Genomic DNA, 22,126 nt, shown 5'->3' on the forward strand with positions numbered 1-22,126 from the left:
CAAAAACTAAAATACATATTGTTAAGTGCAAAAGATGGATGTAGAACAATGCATAGTCTGATCCTATTTGTGTGGAATATATATATATATATATATAATCTTAAAATATATATAGTATATATAGTATATGCTTAAAATATTTCTGGATGATTCACAAAAAACTGTGAACAATGGTTTATTTTTGAGGAGTGGGACTGGTATTTTTCGTTTTATATCATTTCAAAGTATTTGCTTTTAAAAAATCGTGTACTTTTTAAAAATTCAAAGTGCTAGTTTGTATCTTTTTAAAAAGGGTTTATTTATTTATTTATTTTGCTTTCTAATTTAGAACATTTTTCTGCACATTGTGGACTTGTCTGATCCCAAGAAAATCTGGAAATTTGTTGAAAATTTCAAGCAGGAACATAAACTCCATGTTCTGGTGAGCTTTGTAAACATAAGTGGAGAATAAAGTCATGTTGTCCCATTGTTTCCATCTGTGGATGTGGACGGATATGTATGTTTGTGTGTCTTTATGGAATAATCTTAGTAAGACTCTCTTATGCTTGGGCCTGTTCATGGAATCAACTTTACTCATTGGATTTAAGAGGTGACCCATGTGGTTAGATTAGTGGGGAAAGGAAGGGGCCATCCACTGGGTAGGTATTGTGGGAGGATAGGCATGTTCCATGTTTTATAAAATGATGATTTGTATATAAATATTTCTCAGTTCTGTAGATTTGGGGATTGGTGTATTGAAATTAGAAGCTTTTTTCATCCAAAAGAATACCTCCTACAGACAAGCAAATCTTTTAGTAACATAATTAGCACAAAACTCCACAGAGAGCCTGGGTGGACTCAGATAGAAAGAGTCCCAGTATGCTCTTCCCAGATATTCCACTTTGAGCTAAGTTGCTTTGCTATCCAAAGACTTTCTGATGTGCTCTAAAATGTTGTTCCAGAGTCTGGAATTGTGCTATCCAGTATGGCTGTGAAGCATTTGAAGTGTAGCTAGTCCAAACCGAGATGTGCTGTAAGTGTATAAATTAGCAGGTTTCAAAGCCTTAAAAAAAAATCATGTATGCCATCTCATTAATATTCTATATTGATTGCATGTTAAAATGATGCTACTTTGGATATATTTGGTTTAAAATCTTATTAAATTAATTTTACCAGTTTCTTGTTACCTTTTCAATGTGGCTACTAGAAATCTTAAGATTAGATATTTCTGTTGGACGGTTCTGGACTAGATGAATTTCCAGAGCACTCTCTCATGAATTAGGTTGCCTGGCCCAGCTGTCTCGCTTGGCAATCTTTGCACAGTTCTGTGGCTGAGTGCCCTGCACAAGTGGTATTTTCCTGCAAGGGGTTTGGAGTGAAGAATCAGTTGAGCAAATTGTCATTGTCACTTGAAAGTTGAGAAGGAGCTGGGGCTGGGGTTGTGGAGGTGTGGGGATGGAAGTAGGTCTTTTGGCCCTGTTTTTCTTTGTTTTGAAACGGGAACTATAATTTTTAGATCAATAATGCAGGTTGCATGGTCAATAAAAGAGAGCTCACAGAAGATGGACTTGAAAAAAACTTTGCTACCAATACTCTGGTAAATACAAGAAGTTTTCTTATTTGTTTTTAGCAAAATAAACATAGAATGTACCATAGAAGGATAAAAAAAAAATTGACCAACTTTTTGGGTTCTTGGTCCTGGGCTGATGACATGTGCTTTAAATTTATCCTGAATTGTACTTATTTTTCTTCATAAAACACTTTCTGTTTTCATGTTTCTTATAATAGGTTTTGGTGCCAGAAATACTTAGTATTGAAGTGTTTTTTTCCTAGGAAGCTCTAGGCTCTTTATAGATATTATTTTGAAGAGGAGAGCAAGTTCAGCTTAAGTGTTGAGTGCAATCTAAAAACTGCAGCCAAGGGAACTTCCAGCTAGGGCTGAGGAAGGTGCAACCAATGGGCAAGAAGATGGACCGAGAAGGGCACTGACTAGAGCACAGGATACCTGGACTCTGGCTGCTGCTCTGTAATAGCAGAGTGAAGTCATTTTCTATCAGGCCAGTGGCTCTCAAAGTGGGATTCCCAGACCAGCAGCCTCAGCATCACCTGGGAACTTGATAGACATACACATTCTTAGATTCCTCACCCAGATCTACAGAATCTGAAACTCTGGAATGAGGCCAAGAGTGAAATCCATTTTGACATGCCTTCTGGATGATTCTGGTGCACACTAGAGATTGAGAACTAATGTACCATGCTTTTAGTCTCCTTGGAGTTTCTCCTTCTCGAGCCAAGGGGCTTTTCAATTTTGAGACGCAATGAATCTAACACTCTTCCCTGGACCTATCCTACTTCCTTGTAGTGAGGGGGGTGTTTTAATTAAGTATTGTTCAAGGTCACAAGATGGATGGCAGGGTTTGGGTGGTTGTTGGAGTCATTGAGGGTGTCCAATATATAGCAACCCTATTCCCAACCAAGAACTGAACAGATTGAGTCAGCCGATGGAATAACAGTTGAAAGTAACATATCACTATTGTTACTGATAAGGCTGGTCGAAGGGCATGGCTCAGTGCAGGAGCCAAATGGGTTTCCTCATCTGGAACCCAAGAATTAGAAGGATTCACCTCCCTGGCCACCTGGACTTCCCTTCTCTTCTTCCCCAGAAAGGGGAGAAAGGGAGGAGCAGAACTGAGCAAGCCCCGCTCATTGTCCCCAAATTTACTAAATTTACTGTTTTTTTTTTTGAGACAGGCTCTTGCTCTGTTGCTCTGGCTAGAGCGCAGTGATGTGATCATGGCTCATTGCAACCTCGAACTCATGGGCTCAAGCAATCCTCCCAGCTCAGCCTCCCAAGTAGCTAGGACTACAGGCATGTACCACCATGCCTAATTTTTTTAATTAAAATTTTTTGTTGTTGTTGAGGTGGGGGTCTCACTATGTCACCCAGGCTGGTCTCAAACTCTGGCCTCTAGTGATCCTCCTGCCTCAGCCTCCCAAAGTGTTGGGATTGCAGGTGTGAGTCACTGCGCCCAGCCTAAATTTACTGTTGAAACGTGCTACATCTCCCTGGCAGATGGAAGAAGGTCCAAAAGAGAAAGAACTCACCCTAATTGCACTCTCTTCTCAAGGAAAGAAAGGCTAGGAGTGGGAAGATGCCTTCTCCCCAGTGATGAGGTTGCATTTTTCAAAACAAATACCTGGAAGCTTGTGTGAAATGGCACAGGTTTAGTACAAAATATTTTCATCACTGACTTTGTTCCAAATGTGATATCCTTGCCGCCATTACCAAAAGTACCAAAATGTGGGGTCATGCTAGAGTTTGGCTCATAACTCAATGGGACTGCTGAGACTCCCAGAGTGTCACAGCTGGCCCCCGAGTCACTGTTCCGCAGCACTGGTTACATAATTTGCAGAGTCCAGCACCAAATGGAAGTGCGAGGCTCCACATTCAAAAATTATTAAGGATTTCAATGCAGCGACCACAGAGCATTAAACCAGGTGCAGGGTCCTTCCAAGTACTGGGCTTTGTGCGACCTCACAGGATGAAGCCAGCTCTTTCACTCATCCATCCACCCACCATCTGACAAAATTCTGCTAAGTGTTCACTGCCGCCTGGCCATGAGTGAGAGTTGCACATATATATATCTATAATTTAGTGCTTTGATGGAGGTATTCCTGCATCACAGATGAGGAAACTGAGGCTGAGAGAGATTGTTTCACTTGCCCCAGGTCAAGTGGAGGAGTCAGAATGTGAACCTTGGTCTGACTTCCTCCACGACCCACGTTCATTACCAGTGCACAGTTCCATCCGTCCCGGCATGTCCTCCCTCACCCCATCACCGTGTTATCACAACCAAGTGCTAAGAAGTACTGGGAGGGGGTGACCAGCTATGCCAGGGGAGGCTGGGCTGGGGTTGAGGGCACCTCTCAGAGAAGTCCAAAGGTTTTGGAAGATGAAAAGGAGGGTAATCTGGGGACCTTGGCCTTGCTTGGGAATATGGACAGGCTTGATAGACTCTAAAGGGACTATTTGATTATGCAGCTGGTTATGTTGCACCTCTGTAAGGATCCAGCCTGCTTCTAAAGACCTTGCTATCTCTGAATTTTCATTTCCTGTTTGTGTTAGAAACATCTTATTGATCATTCCAACCTCTCTGAGAAGCGTAATAATTCTCGGGCTTTGATATTTATTCATCCTCTCTCAAGTGAAAGAAATAGTACAATACACAAAGAGGCATGCCAGCACAGAGGGGCAGCTCGGTGGGTCTTTGCTTGAGAGAGAAGGAGATACAGAGAGGTTAAAGTGCTGTCATTCCTCAGCAGGAGCAGGCCAGACAAAAAACCTGGACCCTTGTCTGAGTCCTGGGAAATTGCTGGCTGCCTTTCTAATGTGAAACATGTTTTCCTGGCCTGATTATGTAATGTGGGATAGGTTGTTTTCTATTTTCTAAGATTCATATGAGCCGTCAGAAACATTTGCAGTCTCCAGCCTAACACCAGTAGGTTCCTGATACTCTGAGGAGAGCGTAAACCTCAGCATTCGCAGGATTTATCACTGGATCCTAAGGGTTTTGAAGCTGGTAGAATAGTTAAATGCAAAATGCCTTCAGCGTCCACGCCTGCACACGGCTTTGTTGAGACATCACAATGTATGAATTAGATAGTTGGAAAAAATAATTCTTAACCTTTTGCGGGGGCGGGTGGGGCCTGGAGAGATTTTCATAGTTTATTTTACTGAGGGACAAAGGCGAGCTGCCCTGGGTCGGCTGATGCGCAGTTGAGCCATGGAGGGGAAGACGTGGCAGGAGACAGCTTCTGTTGGGTGGCTGTTCTCACCCCTTTGTTTCGGGTCTCCTCCAGTCACATACGTTTTGCCCGTTAGCATTCAGTGGCATTAAGAGTCCATGAGGAATGAAGACAGATGGGAGGGGGAGGGCGGGGAGGCCGAGCTAAGTGCCCTGCTGGCAGCCTGCCACAGCCTAGCGTTAGCAGATTAAAACTCTCACCCGCATCTTAGCCTCTCTCACCACAGGACACAAGACGAGGACACTGATTCTGTCTCCACCAGGACAGCTGCGTCACCAGTTAATTGACTGCGATAAACAGGCAGTGGTGCCTTAGCTCTTTGGCAGGAGGCGAGGAAGTTCGCCTGAGGTCACTTTGGAAGGACGTATGTCGGAGACAGAGAGTGTTTTTGCTTGACATTCTGTTACGTGGCACCCTCCTCGGGCACGTCCCAGTACCTAGTGAGAGCTGCTGTTCGACACAGGGACCCCAGGTCCAGAGACGCCTTCATAGCAATAGCACCTACTGAGCACAGTCCTGAAGGCTTTTCTTGGATTCTCTCATTCAGTCTCATAACCATGTTACAGATTTTACAAATGAGGAAACTGAGGCTCAGAGGTAGTCTAAAACCAGTCTGTGACTCACTTCCTAAACAAAGGACAACAAAATTATGGTGGGGGCATTTTTTAGTGTAGGGTTGTATCGTCAGCTATTGCTATGAAACAACTCCAAAATCTCAGGGGTGTACAATGATAAGCATGCATCTTTGCTGACTCTTCTGCAGACCTGTTGGGTGGGCTGATCTCAGCTGGGCAAGGCTGTGTGTCTCCAAGCTGCAGGTTTGGTATGGAGTATGTGCCAAGTATCTTGCATCCTCCTTGGACCAAGGCGTATTCTGGCCAAGGTATATTCTCAGGGCAATGGCAGAGGCCCCGGTGTGCAAACAATTCCAAGCCTCTGCTTGCATCCAAGCCCTTTTGATTAACTGGATATGATATCCAGTTAACCAATCCAGAAATCAGCAGATAATCCAGTTAATCAAAGCAAATCATTTCACAGAGCTCCAAATCAAGCATTAGAGAAGTATACTTCTCCCACAGAGGTGGCGACGAGAGAATGAATATTGAACAATAATTTGCCACAAGGGTTTTTTTTTTTTTTTTTTTTACATTCTAATTCTTCGAAAATGGGTCACCTGAGTTTAATATGATAACTACTTATTAATCAAAATACCTAATGAACAAAGGCCCTTATTTGTTCCATAAATTTTTTTTTTTCTTTGAGATGGAGTCTCATTCTGTCACCCAGGCCGGAGTGTAGTGGCGTGATCTCAGCTCACTGCAACCTCCATCTCTTGGGGTCAAGCAATTCTCCTGCCCCAGCCTCCTGAGTAGCTGGGATTACAGGTGCATGCCACCACACCTATCTAATTTTTCTTATTTTTAGTAGAGATGGGATTTCACTATTTTGGTCAGGCTGGTTGTCGAACTCCTGACTTCAGGTGATCCACCTGCCTCCCAAATTGCTGGGATCACAGGCATGAGCCACCGCGCCTGGCTTGTTACATAAACATTTATAAAGGGCCCATTTTATGCCAGATGCTGTGGCCAGTTATGGGGATTGAGAAATGGAAGGGACTGCTGGCCTAGTGGGGGAATTAGACATATACACAATTTCAGTAATCATGTGGTAAAGTTCTCTTTTCATCCATGAAGGGAGATTGGTACAGAGACTCAGAGGAAAACAGAGAACAGTGCTTCCAAGGCAGAATGCTTCTTCCTTAGACAGGACATGCGTTTGGTGCCAGGCATCTTACTTGCCAATAACCTTTACCTGAGCTATCCTCATGTGCCGTTTCGTTCGTAAGATCTCATTCCAGCTCACAAACCTTCAAGGCTCCCAGAGAGGCATAGAGCCTGGGAAATAGTTAACACTGTAGAAACGGCAGCTAATGTTGTTTTAACATGCAGATTCCCTTAACCTGGAATTAAAGTCCTTTATTAGCAGACCCTACCTCCTGTCCAAATGTATTTCCCATTATTTTCCTACATGGACTCTATAGGAGTCAGCCTCTTGTTTTGGAACTTGTCACTGGCAGTGCTACCTCCATGCATTTGTCCTGCTGCTCCCCTGCCTGGAATGTCCCCTACCTGGCTAACTTGTACTGCTTCTCTGTGACCCTGCTGGACACGTTCCTCCCCGTGAGCCTGGTCAGATGCTCCCCTCTGGGCCACCACGGCCCCCTCTGTGTGCCTGTCATGGCTCAGTGAAGCCACCTGCTCGTCGGTGGGTTTCTTGCACAGAGATGGATCCTTGAGGGCAGAATCCACCTGGCTCTCAGGAGGCGCTCAGTCACACTGGCTATACTGAGCAGGGCAGTAGTCCAGCTCCTCCAGTTACCTGACTCTGTATGAACGTCCTCGACCTCCCCACGCCTTCCTTTCCCGTTCTGTAAAATGGGGATGATGATACTTTTATAGGCCAGAAGTGAAGATTTAAAAAAGACTTGTAATTATTTAACCAAAGAGAAATAACCTGTGTGCACACAAAAATATGCACACAAATGTTTATAGCAGCTTATTCCTAATTGCCCCAAACAGGAGTCAGCCCAGATATATGGTGAATAGATAAACTGGCACTCCCATTCAACGGAATGTGATTCAGCAATAAAAAGGCACAAAATGGGCCAGGTGCGGTGGCTCACACCTGCAATCCCAGCACTTTGGGAGGCTGAGGTGGGCAGATCGTGAGGTCAGGAGATTGAGACCATCCTGGCTAACACAGTGAAACCCCATCTTTACTAAAAATACAAAAAATTAGCCCAGCGTGGTGGTGAGCACCTGTAGTTCCAGCAGCTCAGGAGGCTGAGGCAGGAGAATGGTGTGAACCCGGGAGGCGCAGCTTGCAGTGAGCCAAGATCGTGCCACTGCACTCCAGCCTGGGAGACAGAGCGAGACTCTGTCTCAGAAAAAAAACAAAGGCACAAAATGTCAATGTACAAAACAATGTGAGTGACTCTTAGATGCACCAGCCAAAGTCACACCAGACCCCAAGGGGTGCAGAGTGTATGAATCCATTTATAGGACATTCTAGAAAAGGCAACCTAGGGGGCTAAGAGGTCAGAGCTGCAGGGGCGGGATTAGGGCGTGGTTAGGGGCAGGAGAAGGGTGTGACTACAAAGCAAATGTGAGTGACTGTAAGGGAACATCTAGGGTGATAGAGTTCTGAATCACACCACAGTCTAATGCATAGTTACACAACTCTGCATCTGTCACAGTTCAGAACTGTGGATACACACACACACGCACAGACATTTTACTTTAAGTTTTAAAAAATTATATATATATATATGAACAAGAAAAAAGAAAGCATTGTAACTTTCAACTCAATGCCTGGCATGTAGTGAGTCTTCCGTCATAAGAAGCATGTTATTCATTATGATTCTTTCTTGGTGCTCGTCCTCAGTAACAAGTGAGCTACTGTTGGGGGGGCTGTTTCCTCAGCTTGAGGTGGGGGCAGATTTCAGGCCACAGGGGAGGCTGGTGGAGTCTGGAGCTCCTAGAAACCCCCTTTCCCCTCGACCCCTAGAAGGGCCCCAGGTGAGACTCTTGGTTTCAACTGTACCAGGGAGCCCTCCTAAGGAGAGAGAAGCTCAGAAGTCAGAGATCATTTTCCCATTGATTTTTGGTTTTCTGCCAGCCATGGAAGATGCTTTTGATGAGACACAAAAGCTTCCCAGAGCTGAGCCTCCTGGGCCATGCCATGTACCCCGTTCTGGCAGCTCCATGGCGATGCAGAGCCCTCTGGAGGCTCTGTGGTGTCTGCCCTTCTAGGTCTCCTGGCCCAGGAGCACCGGCTCCAAATCCAAGTCCTCCTGTGGGCCAGGACCGTATCTAATTACCTGGCTGGGATTTGGTGAGTGTTTTAAAGGCATGCTGGTAACAAGCATTCATTTGGGGAGTTTTAGAAACAAAATCCCAAATAAGCACCTTTGTCCTTTTAATGAGCTGAGGCCCAAGTGCCCACACTCGGGTTCTCCCTGCAGTAAAGCAGCTTCTTTAATACAGCTCAATGAAGCACACAGGACCCCCCACACTGTGGCTGTGACAGCAAGGGGTGACATCAGTCACCTGGCTAGGCCGTGGAGAAAAGCCTCCACAGCACTTCCTCCACCAGCCTCTCATGCTTCCCGAGTCCCGGGCATACTGCAGCTCACTCCAGTCGGCTTATCTCCCTGACCTTTGACCACTCTTGTGCTGAGGTCACCTGTGACCCTGATATTCCTGGGTCTGGAGAGGGCACCTCTACCACATCCATCGGCAGCACTGGGCGCAGCTGTCCACGCTCCCATGGCGCGATGGCCTCTGAGCCGCCTGTGATTCCACCCTCGGCGGTTCGCTCCTTCTCAACCTCCTTAGCCAGCTGCAGCATCTCAGCGGGGACTTGAAAAGTTGGCGTCCCTCCTAGACCAATCCTGCGCCCTCCTTTCTCCTCCTCCCACACTCTCTGTTGGGATCTCTTCCTTGCCCCAATGCCATCATGTGCCTGGCTCCCAAGGGCCCCCTTCTAGCCCAGATCTCTGTTCTGAATTCCAGGTCCAGATCTCAAACACCTCAGACCCAGCGTGTCCAAAACTGAACCCTTAGTCCGTCACCGGTCTGCTCCTGTAATGGGCCCCACCCCCGTGGCCGGCATCGTGTCCATCACCACTCGTCCTTGACACCCCCTCACTTCTCATATCCAAGCAGTGATCATGCCTTTGGACCCCCTGCACCACTTGTCCCCAGTCTGTCTCCTGCTCTTCAGCTCTACTGCGACCACTCTGCCCAAGCCACTGAGGTCACTGTGATGCAGTGGAGTAATATGGGGCCCTATGTGCCCTCCTATACCTACCTCCCCAACAGAAGCTTCCTTCATAAGGCCGACAGAGTGGTCCTTATGCATGCAAATCTGTTTCCTTCTGCTTAAAGTCACCCCTTGGTTTCATATGAGGTGAGTGTCTCTGGCATTTCCCTTGGAGGCTGCAGCCTCACATTGCCCTACCCTCTACCGTGCTCACTCGGCTGCAGCTGCCCTGGTTGCACTCTCCAGCCTCAGGGCCGCTTTGCACAGGCTGTGCTCCATACCTGCAGCCCTCCTTCCCATCCCCAGCCCCCTACCTGCCTGTTCCTTCCTCTTCTCCAGGTCTTAGCTGAAATGTCCCTTCATAGTTCATGCAGAACCTGACACCTCCCCCGCCCCACCCCCGTGTACCCACAGCAGTCTAGCACTTGACCATGAGTTAGGTTTGTCACATAGTATAATGCCTGGGAATGCCTGGTGGGCACTGAGAGGGCAGGGCGCCCTCAGTCTGTATCGTGAGTACTTAGCGCTGGGTCTGGCACTCAGCAGGCCCTTGATAAATACTTGTTCAGTGCATGGAACTGGATAAGGTGGCGGGGATGAGTTGAGGTGGGGGGCAAAGGGGAAGGCCTGACTCATGCTAACGACTCTCTGAGCCCAAACCGAGAATACCCCATAAGAATCCAGTGCCTTGAATGTCTTCTAATAGCTCATTTCCTCTGCGACTCTGTTCTGCTGTCTTCTGCAGGTAATGTGGTCTTTGAAATCATCTTTATATAATGTGTGAAATTAGTGTGTGAGCCCTCCAGGCTCACTATGGGATGTTTTTGTTACCGTACGAAAGAAGTAGCAAATGGTGTTCACCAGTGCAGCTGTCTGCTCCTTTAAAATTAACACCAGAAACTTCTCAGGGACAGCAGGACAATGATTTTCTCTGGCAGATAGTAGCATGGATGGAAGCACATAACCCATTGGCTAGTAACCAAAGTAGCTTTAATTCAAGGTGGCTTTGAAGGTTTCCTAATAGAAATGCCAATCAGTTTTCCTCTGCTAAATTTACAAATTGCGATATATTTTTCTCATTAAAAATGATTACCTTTAATGCTATTAAAATGTCATACTCAAGATATCATATAATTTCAGAAACACTATGAATTTAGTATTTGGAGGATGCAGACGTGAGTTTCACAGTGCTCTAAGAACACAGGGCATCTCCTTCAGCATCACCTGAGCTCGACACAGTTTTACCTCACTTCTTAATTAGTTGATAGAGAGATTTGCTTCGAGTCATGTACCCATGTAATAAAAGTTCTTGTTGCCATATTTAGAAGACTATGTCCAACATAAATTCCACTCCCAGATCTCTTTCTCGTAATGAATCTCCATCGACATAATGAGTTCTTTGGAAGAAAGGCATTGTGTAAATTAAAAATACTAATGAGTCATAATGATAATGAATTATTTTCCTTATTACTGGGAGCAGGACTAACCTTGGGCAACTTTTGCAGTAGCTGAAGGTGCCTTCCCTCCTCCCAGGCCTGCCCTCCCATGGGATTCTGTACTCTAAAATATCTCTTTTTCTCTCATCAAAACCTTAAATCACCCAAATGTCCCTGATATTAATAGGAAGTCTTAGAGGAAAGGAAGTTGTTGACCTGGTTCACATGAAGATATGAATGACTAAAAGCACCCATTAACCATTTATAACAATGCCCTACCTGTGTCTGTCCAGAGACATTCTTATTTATTTATTTTTGAGACGGAGTCTCACTCTGTTGCCCAGGCTGGAGTACAGTGGCACAATCTCAGCTCACGGCAACCTCTGCCCCCCGGGTTCAAGCGATTCTCCTGCCTCAGCCTCCCAAGTAGCTGGGACTACAGTTGTGGGCCACCATGCCTGGCTAATTTTTGTATTTTTAGTAGAGATGGGGTCTCGCTATGTTGGCCAGGCTGGTCTGAAACTTCTGACCTCAAGTGATCTGCCCGCCTCACCCTCCCAAAGTGCTGGGATTACAGGCGTGAGCCACCGCACCCAGGAGACATTCTTATTTTAAAGGGTAGCTGGTTATCCTGGGAGAACTGGTGGACTTCCTAACTGAGATAAGCCAAGTGTCTTAGGGTTTGTGTGGTCACAAGTAACAGGAACCCACATAGGAAGACTAAACAAAAAAATAATTTATCAATAGGCTACAACGGCAGCCCTCACAGAACTCAATGGCAGAGGCACAGCTGGGCTCTGGGAGGGCCAGGGACAGGACAGGAGAACCTGTCAGCCGCTGAGGTGACCTTCTGCTTCCCGGGGACTGTTGTCCATGGACTCTTACCACAAGTGCTTTGTTCACTCTCCGTCTCTGCTTTTCCTTGCATCTGGGTCACATATGGCTGCCACTGAGTCACCTGTCCTCTGTTCAGCATCCCATTTTTACACTCTTGTAGGGAGAGTTTGGCTGGGGCAGCTTGGACCAGGTGTCACCCCCCGGCCCAGTCCATCTGCACATGGGGTCAAGGCCACATGGGACAAACACAGCGCCTGGCCCAGGGTAAAGACTCAGTTATGTGTTTGTTGTTGTTATAAACAGGATGCGTTTGGGGCCTACCCCTAAAAAGAGGGAATGGGGCATGTTTCCCAAAGAAGTCCACTGCACTAGGCTGAGGAGGTTTTTGCTTAATTCAGTGGGGACCAGAGTGTTGAAGGACTTTGGGGGCAGGAAACTGACCTTGGCTCATGTGTTAATGACAGGCCCGTTTGGATCTGTGTGAGCTGGGCAAGGAGCAACTGGTGCCATGTTCACTGAGGAAAGAATGACTTGCAGAATGGGTACCTTCCTTCTCCCTGGCATTGGTTGGCACGCAGCATGGCTACGTGACTCAAGAAAAGGGAGATGCGCCATCTGTTTTCCACATTGTATGAACTTGCTGGGACTTTGGATAAGTCACTGGACCTCACTGGGATCCTATAACTCTAATTCTTTCAATAAGAGGTTATATATATACACACATACCCCCACGTATATGTGTACACACATATGTATATGCACATACATACTTATATATTGTGTATTATTTTAGCAGATTATTATTGTGTTTCACTAGGAGTTTTTTGAAAAGCACCTGCTACTTGGCGATTCCCTAGAGGAGACAGTACTTGGCAGGGACAAGCGACCCAGCCAGCCCTCCTGCAGGTGACTGGGAATGAGAGCTGAGCACCTCCCAGGCAGGGAGGACAGGTGCAAAGGGGCTCACCCAAGCTCTCACCATCCTGAGAGGAGAGAGGAGGTGCCCTCGGCAGGCAGCAGAGCCAGCCCAGCTGCCAGCTTTCATTTCCCTTCCTTATAAGAGCCATTTATGACAATCCGTCAGGGCAGGCTGATGCAGCAGATCGCTTTTGGCAGAAGTCCTTTCTACTTGTCGTAAATTAAATCACAGAGAAAGCCACCGGCGGTGAATACAAAGAAAGTCCAAGACCACTGGCTGGAGGTTAACAGCTGTTAGTGACCCAGGGTTCAGGAGACTTTACAAATCCACAAATATGAACAAGGCAGGCTCCTCCAAATAAATTGGGCTGTGAACAACTAAGAATGCTGTCTGGAATGAAAGTCACAACTCAGAATCACAAATGATAATACAGCAAGAGCAGGACAAAGGAGGCCTGCCCAGAGAACTTTCCAGTCCTCACAGGACATGCACACATTTTTATTTCACCACAAACCCCTCTGATGCTGTGAGGTGGGCTGGCCAGCTATTATCTCCTGAAAATGCCACTGCACTTGCCTACGGTCACACCGCTGGGAAGTACCAGAACCAGGGTTCAGAGGGAGGCCCCTGGATCCGCCTCCAGGACCCTTCCCACGATGCCAGGCAGCTCCTGCGAGCTGGATGCAGGCCACGTCGCAGGTGGTGCAGGAAGTTGTGGTGAGAGCTGGTCACACAAAAACTCCATGGCATAGCCCAGAAAAGAGCCCAGGGCTCGCCACTTGAAGCCCCTAACTTGATTCCTGCCTCACTTTGGGGTGAGGGGCTTTAAACTCTCCCTTTTTTTATAAACACAGAGTAATAAACATTCATTGTTTAAAAAAAATACAGGCATGTATAAGAAGAATATAGAAACAATAATCTCACCATTCAGAGACGAGCATTTTTAACCTTTCAGGGCATCACTCATCCTTGCAGACATTTTCTCTTCATCTTAACACATCTTTCCTCACCAAAATGGAATGGTATTGTTTCCACTGTTTTGTAACTTCTCATTCCATATATATTAGGAATGCCTTTCCATGTCAAATACACTTCAATGTTTTTCTCATTCCATTAGAAATGTTATATGTATATTTCTTGAAGAAATAACCATAAAGTTATATGCTCACTGTAAAAATACTCAAATCCAAGCAGTGTGGAAATGTGTAGCAAAGGAAGGAAAAGTTTTACTGAATTCCACCCTTGAGACCTAATTTAGCGGTATTGCTGAATTTCATCTTCACATTTTTCTATGCACAGACTGGACATATAGATGCATTTTTCCTTCTGCAAAGTGGACCCACCTACTGTTTGGCAGTTTTCTTTTTCCCTTCCTGTATTCCTGTAGCGTGGACATCTTCCTGTCGGTACATGAGGCTCTAAGTCATCTTTCTTCCAGTCCTGGGAAAAGGAACATTTGGCTTGGAGGATCCTTGGAAGGAGGGACTGCCCCTCAGGTGGCCACTTGCCCTCTTGTAGGGGGCAGGTGCGGGACAATGGGCCCCACATCAGTCCTGCAGGATCCCCTGAGTGGGGCTTCCTGCTGCCCCCTCACGGGATGCTGCGTGTGGCCTCAGGTGTGTACATTCTCACGACCGGCCTGATCCCTGTGCCGGAGAAAGAACACGACCCCCGAGTGGTGAGTTGACCTTGTGGGATGTTTTGATGGTAATGGACTTTGCTCCGGATAGGAAGTCAGTGGGCCTAAGGTTTGCTGCCAGACTGCCCTAAGGGCGCCATTCTGTCCACATCCACAGCAAAACCCCAATTCTGTCAGGGGGCCGAGAGGGAGGTGGAGGCATGCCAAGAGCACATTCAGACCCCAGCCCTCTCTGAACTCCCCCAACCCCCGATCCCCACTCCAGCTGTCACATGGGCATCAGCAAAGCACTGGGGAGGGAGGCCTCCGAAGGGCCGGGGCGGCTTGTGGGGCGCTCAGATCAGGGTGGCGCTGCTTTCTGGGGACTGTCCTGCTCAGAGGGGAGGGGACTGGCTACTGGAGCCTGTTCTCCCCCAGTGGATTGAAATATCATAAACTGGGAGAAAGCAGGAAGAAGACAGTTAATGTAGGCTGCCTTCTCTCTGCTGCGGCGGGCAGAATAATGATCCCCGCCACCCCCCACCCAAAAGTTCATATCCTAATCCTAGAACCTGTGACTGTGTCATCTTTATATAGCAGAAGGGACTTGGCAACTGCAGTTCAGTTTAGGGTCTTGGGATGAGGAGCATGTCCTGGAGTATCCAGGTGGGCTCAATGGAGTCCCAAGGGTCCTTATGGGGAAAAGGAGGAGGGCGGGACTCAGAGGAAAACTGACCATGGAAGCAGAGGGTGGAGGATGTGGCTGTGAGCCGAGGAGTGCTGGCGCAGCCTCTAGAAGTTGAAGGCAAGGAATGGAGTCTCCTCTGAAACTGGCAGAGGGGACGTGGCTCTGCTGACACTTGGAGTTTAGCCTATGAGCCCCACCTCAGACTTCTGGGCTCCAGAACCATACGAGAATACATGTAGGAGAATACTGTAGCAGAATACGTGTGTTGCTTCAAGCCACTAATTTTGCGGTCATTGGTCACAACAGCAAGAAGCACTGCTCCACAGAGGGTGAAGAGTGGAAGGGGTCACAGGCTTTAGTTTGTAAATCTCTGTTACCTTTATTGCAGATAACCGTCTCCTCAGGAGGAATGTTGGTTCAGAAACTGAACACCGATGATCTCCAGTCCAAAAGAACAGCTTTGATGGAACTATGGTCTATGCACAAAACAAGGTCAGTGAGATGGGTTTCCCGAGACTGCATTTTACCCACGGGCTGCGTGGGCCCTTTTCCAAGGGATGCTTACTCTGGGATGCACATTAATTGGACCTTAGTAGTTCATGCAGCACCTGAAAATGTTCCCTCACCAAGAGGGCTCCCCTTTGGGGAGCACAACTCTGCTCAGACCCAGGTGGGCTTTCAGCAGCATCCTAGGAGGAGCCACAAAGCTGCGACATCTCCTCTCGGTGTGTCTCAGACCCACACAGAACAGGATCCTAGCAGGGGGATCCATTACCCTGTGCCGCTCAGAGGGAATGAGGACGGCAAGTGGTCTCTCCTGTCTCCTCTGGGCAGCTCTTGGCTCCCTGGAGGCCCACTGGGAGGGGCTGCACATTGGACTCTGAGGGAGGGAAGGGGCCACAGTCCAGAACCCTTGACTACTCTGAACAGAAAGTAGATTTCTCCAGATGGAGCATCCTTCATCTGAAAATCCCAAATCCAAAATGCTCCAAAATCCAAATCATTTAGAGTGCTGACATGATGTCGCGAGTGGAAAATCCCACACCTTTGCTTTCTGATGCTTTTCATGAACACACATTTTGTTTCATGCACATTATTTTAAAAATATTGTATGAAATTCCCTTCAGACTATTTGTAAAGGCATATATGACACATAAATGAATTTTGTGTTTAGACTTGAGTTCTATCCCCAAGATATCTCCTTATGTATATGCAGATATTACAAAATCTGAAAAAATCTGAAACTTGAAACACTTCTGGGCCTCAGCATTTCAGATGAAGGATGCTCAACCTGTACTGCTGTATCTCTGCTTATTACAGCTACATTTAAAAGCCGGATATATATAACTTCCATATTTACAGTTCTTGCCCTTAAATTCACCCGGTAGGGCGCCCACATTGTCTGTAAGGCTGCCAGCACCCTCCGCCTTCCTTGTCGGTGCTGTGTGCCTTCCGAAGGTGGCCCTGTCTGAGACTCTCTGCACCTCCACTTCTTCCGCTTGTATGTCCTGGGTGTGCCCCAGTTTTGCTCCCTGACCCCGGACCAAATCCTGGTGAATTACATCTCATGACTCCAAATCCTGACATTTGAAAGACCGGCACTTCTTTACAGTTTTCCCAGAGGACATGGGAATAAACCATCCACTTGTTGTAAATGAGGCCCAGAGATGGAGTTCTTTGCCAAGCATGATCAAACTACCCTGGGATGGGGCAATAGCGTGACTGCAGCTGGGAAAGGGGAGGATTTAAAGATTTTTATTGTCTATAACTGATGTATTCTCTGTGTCCAGTACATTTGCTACGGTCTGCCTAAGGAAGGAGTTAATTCATATACACACAAACACACACACATATACATAGGCTCACTGCAACCTCCGTCTCTGGGTTTAAGCAATTCTCCTACCTCAGCCTCCCGAGTAGCTGGGATTACAGGTGCCTGCCACTACACCCAGCTAATTTTTGCATTTTTAGTGGAGACTGGGTTTCACCATGTTGGCCAGGCTGGTCTCGAACTCCTGAGCTCAGGTGATCCGCCCGCCTCCCAAAGTGCTGGGATTACAGACTTGAGCCACCGCGCCCCGCCTTAATTCCCATATTAGCTGAACACACATTCTATGCCAGTCTGTGCTGGGGGCCTGAGGTCCAGCAGGGAACAGAACAGGTACCATCCCTGCCCTCAGTGAGCAGCAAAGAATAGTCACCCAGGCAACTTGTGGACGAGGAACACCTGGGTGCTGAGGGGTGTAATTTCATGGGGGAGGGTCCGCTGTTCCTTCTCTCTCAGCGTTTTGCCGGGTTTGCTCATTGCTTGTTCTCGCCTCCTTTGGAGTGGGCAGGACCTGCTAGGTCCTACTCAGGGATACTGGGTAAAGACTGATTCTGGAGGAGGGTGACATCAAGCGGCTGTACATGCTGCAGAGTCCGGTGTAAGATAAGCCAGGCTGGGCAGGGCTTTTCTCCTGCCCTTCACCTAATGGCGCCTCCTCTCTCCTGTTCACGCCCTCGCTCCTGTCCAGAGACAGCAAGTGGTTCTGATGGAGCGGTGGGCCCAAGGGCACCCGGCCATCCATTTTTCTTCCATGCATCCTGGCTGGGCTGACACCCCAGGTATGTCATAGCCTTTAATTGCTGAGCCACTTATGTTTCATCTAAAAATACCTGAGCAGCCGCAGGATTGACTCTCCCTAGGAATGACCTAAAACCAGCCTAATGAGGACTGGGGAGTAGCTTCATTTCCATTTAGGCAGGGGCGCGCTGGGACTGCAGCTGGGGGAAGCCTCATGCAGACACAGAGCTTTTGCCTCCAGCTTGCCCTGTGCAAGTCAGGGAACGGGATGGTGGGAACGGGAGCGGGTGCGGCTGGGCACCCTCCTAACTACAGTGTATGCTGGTGAGAGAGGGAGCTGGTGACCACTGTCATTTCCACATCAGAGAGGAATGAGCAGGGGCTGAGGAAGGGAGTGGGAGAGGCCCAGGCTGCCTCACCACTCCCTAGGTTTTTGGAAATAATGATGCATGGAGGTAAATGACAGCCACAAGGACACAGCTCGAATGATCTGGAAGCGTGTTGGAGCAGCAGTGGAGGGTAGCAGAATTCTCTTCCAGATCTGCCTCACCAACTCCCTGACCTCATGCTGCTCACCTGGGCTCTCTGCAGCTCTTTCCTCCTCCATGAACAAGGGAACTGAAAGCAGCAGCAGCCACAGCACACACCCCAGTGTGCACCCGCGGCGCTAAGAGCTGGTCTCAGCGCTGTCTGCGGATTTAACTCATTTGTCCTCAAGCCCCTGTGGGGTGGCCACTGCTGTCTATTATCACACCCATTTACAGATGAGGGAACTGAGGCCCAGAGAAGCTAAGACCTCCCAGCTGGTCCTGGCCCTGGGGTTTTGGAAATCAGGCTCTCACACACCGCTGGCATGGCCTTTCTGAAAACCACTATTTATCAGAAGCCTTGGAATTCATCCTAAGAAATAAAGATAGGGAAAACAAGGTTGCTTATCACAGTGCTGGTAGTAGGAGACGAAGTTAATAAATTATGGAACACCTGTGCAAAATCTGTTCCGGGCTGAAGACTCTGCTGTCAATCATGCCTATGGAAAAACCCTGTGCACTATATCATTAAATAAAGATACCGAGTTCCTGAAGAGTACATGCCTCGTGATCTTATTTTTGTAACTACCACACCCCTATAGAAAGAGGTGTATGTTGGTGCTTTGTGGCATCTCATGGAGACCAGCTTGGAGATTTGGCAGAAATTAGTCCTCTGCTGTATAGATCTGAGTCTCCTCTCTTAAATACAAAAAGGATGTTCTCAGCAAAGTACACCAGGGGAGACTCAGGCTGGGAGTGCTCAGAGAGCATGGCTTCTCGATTCTTCTCACTGCCTAATGGGAGACATACTTGGTTCTGCCTGTCCAGGGTGAATTCTAGGAGGCGGTGGGGGACCCCAGCCTCTTACCCTCCAAGGATACCATTCTGACAATCCCAACATCAGCTCAGATGTTTAAAATCTGCCTGGCAAGCCCACTACCGGGCTCTATCATCTGGGTCAAGGTGCGGTTGACCATGTGTTGCTCAGAGGTCATATATAGAGCAGCTCTCAGGTGCACATGACCTGTCTGTGGCCACAGGGGCCTGGGAGGGCTGAGCCTACGGACATTTGTCACCTCTGAGTGACACACCACAAGGTTTTCAAATTTTTTCTTTCTGCCCATCAGTTTATCCTGATTTTTCTACAATAAACAAGTATTGCTTCTGTGAAAAGAAAAAAAGATGTTTATTTTTAATTGAAAAAAAGGTGGTCTTTCCAGCTCTACAATTCCATGATCTCAGGATCTCAGTACAGCTCTTAATTGTTGTTTTCTCTGGTTTCTTTTCTTTCCTTGGCTTCGAGAGAGAACTAGTTTGTTTCCCAGTGTGCTCACTGTGGAGACACTGTGTTCCCTGAGGTCTGTGGGAAAATGGGGTGTGGACTGGAGCCAGAGCGTGTGGCTGGGTCCTCGAAGGCGTGGGCAGGTAGAGCGGCCGATGCAGGGCCACCAGCGGCACAGGCCAGGCACACACCTCCCTGTAGCCGTGGGATGCAGAGGGTGGGACACCTCGAGGGGCTTGGCAGAGGAAGTGAAGAATTCTTTCCTCTTATCTACTCCTCCCTAAAAGAGGAAAATACTAAAACAGTCCGAGGAGCCAACAGTCAGGATCCTCGAGCCTCGGATGATTTGAGAGGGCTCCTGAACCCAGGAGGCTGAGTGGGTTTGCTCGGCCCAGCCTCACGGTGAGCCTCGCAGCTCATTAGAATCCTCTCAGGATGGAAAGGGGGGCTCTGCGGGCGACTCTGCTCCGGGGCTGGGCTGGGTGCTGGTGCCCCGGGGACGTGGGGACTCAGTCAGGCTCCAGTAAGCAGCACTTTCCATCAGATGACACCTTGGGGGCTTTGTAACTAGGTTCTTTGGAATTGGTTCCGAGTGGCTTGGGTGAGTGCTATTTTCAAATACAGCAGTTTATGATTCCATTTCATTTTTATACTTTTTGTTGTTGTTGTTGTTTTAAGGGAAGTCAACCACATTTGCTGGAGAATGCTGTCCTAATCTGCCTGCCCCTTCCTTCTCCCAGGTGTGAGGCAGGCGATGCCGGGGTTCCACGCCAGGTTCAGGGACCGCCTGCGCTCCGAGACCCAGGGCACAGACCCGGTGCTGTGGCTGGCCCTCTCCTCTGCCGCAGCCGCGCAGCCCAGCAGCCGCTTCTTTCAAGGTGACTTCCTCCCTGGCTGTGAAGGCACCTGACACAGGGCTGGGGGCAGCAGCTGGGCCTTCGAGGTGCACCTTCCCTTCCGTGAAACCTGGGATGGGACTGTCCCCTGGGTGGTGCCTGGGCTTCTTTGGCGAGATGATTGCTTTGCCTGCTGAGGTTAGTTTTGGGAAGTGCTTCACCCCGGGTTGGTAGCTTCTTTGAAGACTTGTGATAACCCTGTCATCAAAGTCCCATGGGAGCAGGGGAGAGGCAGTTCCTACCTTGGGAATGGGCAATTTTCTCTGCAGTTTCCTGAGGCCTGGGAGGGGCGCTATTCAAAGCGGCAGTGCAAAGGGAGTAACGGACTCTGCTTCTCTGCACTGCACAGGGAGTGACGGACTCTGTTTTTCTGTTTTTGGAAGCAGTGATCTGTTCACGTCTCTTCCCAATGGGCGCCTAAGGGGGCAGGCGTGTGAGTGGATGCCATCCAAAGACAGCACTTTACCTTGGATAGAAGCCAGGCTCTTTGCTCTGCTTCTCTTTCCTCTGTTCTTGATGAGAACCACCCTTGCTTGAGGAATTCTGAAGCGCTGGTGACCCCTGGGATATCCAGGAGGATGGCCGTGCCCCTTCCCGCTGATCACCCAAATGTGGTCTCCCGTCCAGCCCTGGCTGCAGCCTCCCAGTTACCAAACTGCACTTTACGTATCAATCCATGCTGCCTAATCCGTGTGGGACCTTTGAGGGCAGGGATGGGGTCTAACATCCGTGGGGCGCCGCTACCCCAGCAGGCATCAGTTCAAGGCCTGAGCGGCACAGAGACACAGACCCAGCCACGCTGCAGCAGCTCACACCTCTCTGCTGTTCCCTCTCACTTTTAGATCGGAAGCCAGTTTCTACACACTTGTCTCTCACTAGAATGTCCTCCTCACCGGCCGAAGAGGAGAAACTCATTGAAATCCTAGAGCAGCCGGCTCAGACATTTAAATAGACCAACCGAGGCACAGTGTGGTACCAGAATTGCCTTAGAAAATACCAGGTGTGGTCTAGGGGCCAGTGAACAAGACCCCACTTCAACTTCCCCTCGAAGACGTTGTACCTTACAGTGAGGGGCCTACAAGGGCTGGGAACTTTTATTTCAAAATAAATACTCCCGGGGCTGTGGTCAGGCTGACCTTGACTCCTGCAGCAGGTTCTTTTCTTAAGTCTCTCATTTATTCGAGAATGTGGTTTTCTAAAGAATTCGAAGTTCGAGATGAACCACCATTGCCAGTCTGAGGGGCCCCAGGGTTGGAGGCAGCAGGAATGCCCCGTTGTGGACTCCACTTCCCCTCCCTTTCTCAGCTCCTCCAGTGTCAGAGGCTGGTGCTGTGCCCCCTCCCCCCCAGGAGAGGCCTGGACACAGCCTTTGCTGTGCATGGTCCCAATGGGTGCTACATATTTACATAAACAACTGAATGAGGCCTAGTTTACATTTACTTAAGAGTGGCTTCAGTAATGCATGTGGCATTCTGGTACTACACTTTGATGAAACCTCTACACCATTTTACCTCTTAGTGACTCCAGGAAAAGTTGTAATAAAACCAATGCGCAGATTTAGAATACATCTACATACATTCTTCGTGTCCATGGTGGAATCAACATAACTCATCCCCCACAGCAGAGGAAAACCCAGACGGCTGCAGCTTCCCAGTGGTCCTTGAGACGCTGATCCAGGGCTCATCAGCCAAGGGCCACAAGGAAGGGATTTTTCTGGGTGTGCCAGCCTGAAACATCAGCATCTTTCT

At 48.2% G+C, this 22,126-nt stretch overlaps 1 protein-coding gene across 1 annotated transcript in view; it reads left to right on the plus strand.

Moving 5' to 3' along the window:
• DHRS12 (dehydrogenase/reductase (SDR family) member 12) overlaps positions 1-21,519 on the plus strand; it is a 29,991-nt gene extending 8,472 nt beyond the window's left edge. The window contains 8 exon segments of the mRNA XM_011939043.1: positions 327-421; positions 1,496-1,576; position 2,394; positions 14,418-14,479; positions 15,496-15,562; positions 15,565-15,599; positions 17,624-17,714; positions 20,223-21,519. Of these exon segments, the coding sequence (XP_011794433.1) occupies positions 327-421; positions 1,496-1,576; position 2,394; positions 14,418-14,479; positions 15,496-15,562; positions 15,565-15,599; positions 17,624-17,714; positions 20,223-20,392 (602 nt within the window). The 3' untranslated portion in view covers positions 20,393-21,519.
• Positions 21,520-22,126: the final 607 nt, after the last annotated feature.

Source organism: Colobus angolensis, unplaced genomic scaffold (genome assembly GCF_000951035.1).
Source record: "Colobus angolensis palliatus isolate OR3802 unplaced genomic scaffold, Cang.pa_1.0 Scaffold101, whole genome shotgun sequence".
Taxonomy (NCBI): Eukaryota; Metazoa; Chordata; class Mammalia; order Primates; family Cercopithecidae; genus Colobus; species Colobus angolensis.